The 8,402-nt window shown below is 39.6% G+C and overlaps 1 protein-coding gene across 1 annotated transcript in view; it reads right to left on the bottom strand.

Moving 5' to 3' along the window:
- Window positions 1–8,402, bottom strand: part of LOC106883172 (uncharacterized) — a 59,320-nt gene that overhangs the window by 24,799 nt on the left and 26,119 nt on the right. Inside the window, exon 2 of the mRNA XM_052975769.1 lies at window positions 702–1,502. Within this exon, the coding sequence (XP_052831729.1) occupies window positions 702–1,502 (801 nt within the window). The remainder of the gene's footprint in view (window positions 1–701; window positions 1,503–8,402) is intronic.

The raw sequence follows: 8,402 nt of genomic DNA on the forward strand, positions 1-8,402 counted from the left end.
ACCAAACTCTCATCATTCTGAACACTTTTTATTGAGTACAAGCTGATGAGGGGACATCAACGTGGTTGCTTGGACTTGCTAGAAATAGAAGTCAAATGTGTCTCAGATCTCACTAAGGAAAGGCGACTTTAGATCAGTGGCTCTCAACCATTTTTTGATAACATATGAACCCCTTTGCTTCCTATTTTATTCATAGGTGCCCACCCCATGGCTACTTGATGTTTAGAAAATCCTATTATATTTTCATAAGGAGTGGCTGTGTGGTAAGTAGCTTGCTTACCAACCACATGGTTCCGGGTTCAGTCCCACTGCGTGGCACCTTGGACAAGTGTCTTCTACTATAGCCTCGGGCCGACCAAAGCCTTGTGAATGGATTTGGTAGACGGAAACTGAAAGAAGCCCGTCGTATATATATATATATATATATATATATATATGTGTGTGTGTGTGTTTGTGTGTCTGTGTTTGTCCCCCCCACCATCGCTTGACAACCGATGCTCGTGTGTTTACGTCCCCGTAACTTAGCGGTTCGGCAAAAAGAGACCGATAGAATAATTACTAGGCTTACAAAGAATAAGTCCTGGGGTTGATTTCTTTGACTAAAAAAACCCATCAAGGTGGTGCTCCAGCATGGACGCAGTCAAATGACTGAAATAAGAAGTAAAAGAATAGAAAAGAATAAAGAAAGGTTTTAGACGTACGTGGATCGACTGAACAAGCTTCAGGAGATGGACAGTTGACTTGTCCAAGCGATGGAGACGTTCTCTGCTTGTGGTGGTCACTGCTTTTCGACTGCTGCTGACCATCACATTGACTGGACAAACTGATATCCTGAGAGTTGCTGGTCACTTTAGGGAGAGAGTCCTGAATAGGGTAAAAGTGGCTGTTTGCTGGGCTGTTGCTCAACGTTGCAGTCCTATTAGTTGTGGAGGAAGTGGTGGCCGAGTGGTTGCCGCCGTACCCTTTCTCGATATGAATAGGAACAGTCCGTTCGATAGCGCCCCCTTTAACGGGGCCATATCTCCTACTTTCATTGAAATCATAATCAACAGAGTACATTTGCCTTGAGCTGATACCTCCTGCCGAGGGGCGTAGTACGGCCCCGTTACTGAAAGCTGAAGGGGTACCCTGTGAGAGCGGAGCCCCACCGACTGCCCTGTGTATGCCACTCGCAGGAGCAGCAGCAGCAGCAGTCGTGGCACTGCCATCTGTTGGACAATAGGGAGAACGAGAGGAAGGTAAGTCTTTGTTTGATTCCAGGCAAGCGACAGCACTGTCGTAATAGTGCTGGGCTGTGGTAGGGGCCAGAGCTGAGGTACGCCCACCACCACGGGGCGCTCGACTCATGCTGGCCATTGACACATGAGAAGAAGGAGGAGCAGAAACTGTCGTGTTGGCTTGCCTCTCGACTCCATACTGAGGTTGGTACGGATGCACACTGGCTTCCGTTATAGTAAGAGGCTGCAGAATTTTACGTGCATCCTTGAGACACCAGTTACTTTCTGAAAGAATATGAAATAAACAAGACTTTTAGGTTTGTAAAATAAGAAAAGAACTAAAAGATAATAATAATATTAATAAATATGAAAAGAACTAAAAGATAATAGCAGGCAATAATAATAATAATAATTAATAATAATAAATGCCCAGATGCAGTACCAGGCAGTGGCTCTCATGGCTTCTGATCTTAATTGATTGGAAGTGTTATCATGTACATTGTTTTGTCTTGGTATGAAAGATGGGCTACAGCAAATATTCTGCTTAATACCACAGATTTGCTTGTCAGTTGTTTGACCTTAACCAGTTGAGCATGTCCCTTGGTGGCTGACGATATGTGCATCTCTGATCTTGAGCAGAAGTAGTTAGGGAGCATCATAGCCATATGTTGAGAGGAATTCTTTGGGGCTTGAATAATTCACCTTTGGAAACATGGGTGTTTTGCTCAGCATCCTTAAACAAACCTTATTCAGGGACTTTTTGAGCGGAATGGCTACTTGACTTGTAGAAAATTCTAACTGAGCCCCACCTGCGAGGTCATGCGCTGTTTATCTTGATATGAGATCACCATGTCGCGCACATATGGTTGTGATGCATGTGCCTGGTGTACCCTTATCAGACGGGTAGTCATGATAGGTATACTGGGCTTCATATATATTTACCCCAGTGACATTTTGATGGCATGCACTGCTTTCTCACTCAATAATAATAATAATAATAATAATAATAATTTTAACAGAGAAACAAAGCTGAATGCATGTAACATTTGATTAGATTGAGTTTCAATATTTATTTAATGTGATCCTGTGAGGACGAAACGTAGTAAAGTCAATGTAAGTTTATAAATAAATGTTATTTACTTTGGTAAGTAAATAGCAAAAGGACATTTTGTCTGTCACTATTGACAATAAAAATAATCTCAAATTTAGAGCCAAGGCCATCAACTAAGGGTAGGAAAGGGGGTCAGTTGATTGAATCTTGAGTGGTGAAAAGTGGGGGAAGGGATTCACTGTCAAGAAAAGGTTGGCTAGTATTGAGAAAATAATTTCTAATTTAAACACAAAGCCAGAGATTTTGATGGGAAGGGATCACTTTTTTTTACTCAGGTATACATCACACCTGCCATCTAGTGTTAAATTATCCTCATCATCATCATTATTTAAATGAGGTTCTCCATGCTGGTATGGGTTGGCTGGTTTGATAGGTGCTGGTAAGCAAGAGGACTGTGCCAAACTCTTCCATCAGCTTTAGTACTGTTTCTATGGCTGTATGAAAAGCCCATCATACATACACACATGTGCACGCGCGCGTGTTTTCCCCACCCCTGCTTGACAACCAGTGTTGGTTTGTTTACATCCCTGAAACTTAATTCAGCAAAAGAGATCGATAGGATAAGCACCAGGTAGACAAATAAGTACTGGGCCGATTTGCCCAACTAAACCCCTTCAAAGAAATGCTCCAGCATGGTTTGAGTCCAACAACTGAAACAAGTAAAAGGTAGAGAATTCAATAAAGTGGTTAGGACCATATGAAATGAGACTCCAGGGTAGACTTGGCCAGTGGGCAAATCCAACCCACAGCTTACTGCCCTCGCTCTAGAATGAAAGGGAGTGAAGGCGCAGGGTCAAATGGCCAGGGCTTTGCCCTCGCAATCTTAAGATTGTGATTTCCTGGACTGGGTGGGGCACTGTGTTCATTTCAGCCTGGGATGGACTGGTGTCCTATTCAGGGGCAGCAGGTGGTAGTGTTGCGATTGTGGTCACTTGTATGCCATAGAAACCGGATGGAGGTCTGGCTTTATGAGTCATTGTGTTTGTAGAGTTTGTAGAGTGTGGTAGGTGGAGGCAGAGAATCATAGTGGTCCATAGTGAAGAGAGGCAGGGAATCACAAAAGACTGTAATAAAAGAGAGGCAAGGAATCGTAGTGGTCCATAGTAAAAGAGGCAGGGAATCATAGAATATAGTGAAGAGAGGCAGGGAATCATAGTAGAGAGTAGTGGAGGGGAGAGACAAGGAATTGTTAAGCAATGTGCCATGATCACAATACCATCTTAGTGAAATAATTAAAATGATGTTATTGCAGTGTTTAATGAGAGAGAGAGAGAAAGAGAGAACTAAATATTAGTTGTGTCTTGTAAAGTAAATAACTTTATAGACTTCTAGTAAGAGATGTAAATGAAGACTGTGGGGCGAGGAAGAGAGAAAATCAGAAAATACAACAAAATACACACACACACACACATACACACATAATTTTGGGTTTTATTTTTAAAATATGTGAGAAAGAAAGAGAGGGAGAGAGTGTGTGTGTGTGTGTGTGTGTGATATAGGGAGAGCAAAAAAGTGAAAGAATTAGATTTTGAAGCAGCATTTCAACAATGTCATTAAATTAATCTGTAGATTCTTTACTGAAGATGAAGATATTTCTTCAGAAGGCTAGGTGTCATGGCACAGCTAAGGGGAGATACTGTGGCATAGATTAGGCCAGATGTCATTGTACAACTAAGGCTGGAGGCGAGTGCTAAGGCCGGAGGCGAGTGCTAAGGTCGGAGGCGAGTGCCAAGGTCGGAGGCGAGTGCCAAGGTTGGAGGCGAGTGCCAAGGTTGGAGGCGAGTGCCAAGGCCGGAGGCGAGTGCTAAGGTCAGAGATGAGTGCCAAGGCCGGAGGCGAGTGCCAAGGCCGGAGGCGAGTGCTAAGGCCGGAGGCGAGTGCTAAGGTCGGAGGTGAGTGCTAAGGCCGGAGGCGAGTGCTAAGGTCGGAGGCGAGTGCTAAGGTCGAAGGTGAGTGCTAAGGTCGAAGGTGAGTGCCAAGGTCGGAGGTGAGCACCAAGAAATCTTAATTTCAAATTTTCAAAGATTTCACAATAATTTCTCTGCTGCAGTCACAAACAACAGAATTAATTATTAGCAATTAACTCAGTTGTAATTAAAATATATAATTATCAGTATTTAATTATTGTTGTACTAAATTATTTGCAATTCGTAATTTAAAAGATTAAAATGTTTCAGAGAGTGCACGAATGAGGGAAACAGTTTGGAGTCCACATGGAATTGTCAGAAGATTCAGCAACAATGATAAGAGTTCAATAAATCTTGATTACTTAATTAACAGCAGCTTTAATTAAAGTGAAGAAACCACTATACAAGTATAGGCCAGCCATAGAATTAGTCATTGTAATGTTGTGGTGTATGGTAGGTGTGATGCTTTGGTGATTGGTGGCATGTGATCTGAGATAACCAGAGTCAAAAATATTTAGGCTTTGAATTATATTTAAATATGGCTACGAGCTATTGTTTTAATGATTTCGTTTATTGAGAACAGGGAAAGTGGATAACTGAATAATTAGAAGTTTACAGTAGTGAAGCTTAGCAGTTAGAAGTCTTGTATCCTCTCATCGTTACTACATTGCCAGACACTTAAGTCTTTCGTTACCAACCTGGCTAAAACCGGCTCTGGCTCTGAGTACAAATGTCTTGTTTTCATAAGTTTTGAATTAAAATCTTCCACCAAACCTTAGTCACAATTTATGTTCCTGACACTAGCTTAATGATAATTAAGTTATTTTACTAAATTCTTTGTTATATTTAAAGTAATTGAAAGAAACACAAAGCATCTCAAAATAAATACAGTAATGAAAGGGTTAAGCCCAGACGACCTAACTGTAAACAGGTACTACAATGTGGTACCTAAAGATATTTAATAAGTCCAGTCCATCGAGCTGTAAGTAGGTACCACTGAGTGGTATATATCAATGTGTCCATGACCAAGACACTTAACGGTCCAGTCTGCCTAGCTGTATGTTGGTACCACAGTAGTACAGTTCACAGCCCTGTGTCCATGACCCAGTCCACCTAGCTGTAAGTAGGTACCACAGTATGATAGAGTTTACTACTGTATGAAATAGCTCAACAGAGAAATTGCCAAGTATTTTGTCAGTTTAAATTCAATTCCTTACATAGGAAAAAAAAATCATCTATAAAAGTCTAATTGTTTATTCTATCAAGCGATGAATTTAATTTACGCCTGGTTAATAAGAGATAAATATAAATTAGCTTTTTTTATCATCACTAGTAAGAATATAAACAACATACAAAAGAGAGATGATAAGTAAAAATAAAATTGTGACATTACAATAGAATTGTTACCACATTGGACCAAATGCTAAGTGGCTTTACTTTAATGTCTGGAGTTCTTATTTCCAGACATAATCTGAAATAAACTCGACTGCTCTCACAAATGAGAATACTAAAAATGAACCCAACTGCTCTCAAAAATTAAGTGAAAAAAAACAGGAAAAATAATCCAGAATCCTTGTCCAGTACCAGATCGATCCCAAAATCTAATCAGTTCATGCCAGTCACGAGGCCAAACGTCCCTGACGGGGGTTGATTAAATACTGGGGTCAATTCAACGACCTAGACTCCTCTTGACAAAGTTTCTAGTCATGTGCTCATGCAAAAAAAATCACAGCAAACTGGCAGTATCATTAGCATGTTGGGCAAAATGCTTAGTGGTGTTTCATTTGTCTTTATGTTCAAATCCTGCTGAGGTCGACTTGGCCTTTCATCCTTTTGGAGTTAATAAAATAAGTACCAGGTGTATACTGGAGGTGATATAATCACCTAGACTCCTCACACAATAATTGTGCCTATAATAGAAAGGATTATTATTACCTCCGCCTTAGTGGAGGCGGAGGTATTGTTTTCAGTTGTGTTTGTTTGTTTGTCCATGGACAAGATATTTCAAGAACTACTGGATGGATTTGGATGAAACTTTCAGAGATGTTTGGCCTCATGATTGGCACGGATTGATTAGATTTTGGGATTGATTCGGTAATGGACAAAGATTCTGGATTATTTTTTATATTTTCTTTACATGTATATGTAAAGTTTCACACAGTTCTCTTGTACACGCACACACATACATTCACACATTTTTAGCATTGAATATTACCATCCCATTTCCATTGTACACACACACACACACGTGCACACAAACGCACCTCTCTTTTACACACACACTTCAAATGACCGTTTATTGGTTTTTTCACTCCTTTTTTCATTATTCCTCTATCACCCCTTACTTTCTCATTCACACGACACTCTCTTTACCATTTATCTCCTCTCCATTCACCTCTCACTCTGGCTCTATTTTATATATATATACATATATATATATATATATATATATATACACACACACACACACACACGCACACAAATATATAAAAAGACAATGCTCATTATTATATTAGATTATACATACACTTTACGGTATACTTACATATATACATAATTCTATACATCGATCTTAAACAACAGGATTACCAAAGGAAGACCGGAATTAAAGACCATGATGCAGTCTGCATTTCATTACAATTATAATTTTTATATTCAATTACGTTTCTTTACCAAAGTTCCTGTTGCATTTCAACGACTGTTTCCAAAACTTGTATGTAGTGACTCCTAAAGACTTGACGTGTGCACTCAAGTCATGCAAATATTTTCATTACACAAACACACACACACACGGCATTACAAACACAGCCTGCACACCCACTTGCACATTCCGTGAATTTCTCTGGGATCGATCTGGTACCGGGCAAGGTATATGGATCATTTTTCCGTTTGAGAGCGATTGGGTTCATTTTTAGGATTCTCGTTTGTGGGAGCAGTCAAGTTTATTTCAGATATTCTCATTTTAAAAACCATCTCTGGCTAATCGTTGAGAGGACGTTGGTGTTGCCTTGGCGGAGGTTTGTGCTCTCTGAGTGCTCATTATTATTATTATTATTACAAATAACCATTTGTAGTACATGGGAGAATAGTGGAGACGTGAAACAGTATGAGTTGTGGGACAGTAAATGAAATATTTACTGTTTAATAAATATATCCTGTATCGTATTTACAATCATTTAAGTTGGAAAATATAAAAAATATTTAAAAAAAAAAACCCAACTATTCAACAGACATTGTTTATATCTATCAGTTAAAAATAATACAACAATGATTGATAATAGATTTATTATAAAGACTGATACTACCACCTCCACCACCACCACTACTACTGTTGCTGCCTCTGCCATCACCACCACTACTACTACTACTACTACGACTACCACCACCACCACCACTAACACCACCTTCACAACAGTCACTACCACCAACACCACCTCCACAACAATTATCACCACCACCACCTCGACAACTATTATTGCCACCACTACCACCAATGCCAACACCACAACTGTTATTACTACCACCACCACCACCATTATTATTATTACTATTACCATCACCAATATTATCATCACTATTACCATCACCAATATTATCATCATCATCATTATTCAGTCTTTTATGATATGATTTATATCAGTCCTATATAATATGACAGTTGTCGTAGAATTCCATCTATACAATTATGCATTCAGGTATTAGTGACAAAGATCTTATAAATAATAGAAGTTGGGATGGTGAAAATAAAAAAAAAAAAAACTGTATGCACAAGATTCAAATATGTAACATAAATGTGTTACATATACATATATACATACATACATATATATGACCCTAACAAATATTAATCACACACATACACACTCACACAAACGTGAACACACACATACACACACCATCCTACCATAGATAAAACACACACATACTCATATACACATGCCACACACGCACGCACGCATACAGACATAGACATACACATACATATGAACCATCACACACATACGTTTGCTTACACACACACACACGCACACACCACAAGGATATTTAAAACAACACACCCACTCAGACAGAGAGAGACACACACACACTCCCACACTCACACAAAACACTCCCACGCACACACACAGATGCACACATACATACACACACATATGCACACACCCTCAC

This window comes from Octopus bimaculoides, chromosome 22, assembly GCF_001194135.2.
Source record: "Octopus bimaculoides isolate UCB-OBI-ISO-001 chromosome 22, ASM119413v2, whole genome shotgun sequence".
Taxonomy (NCBI): Eukaryota; Metazoa; Mollusca; class Cephalopoda; order Octopoda; family Octopodidae; genus Octopus; species Octopus bimaculoides.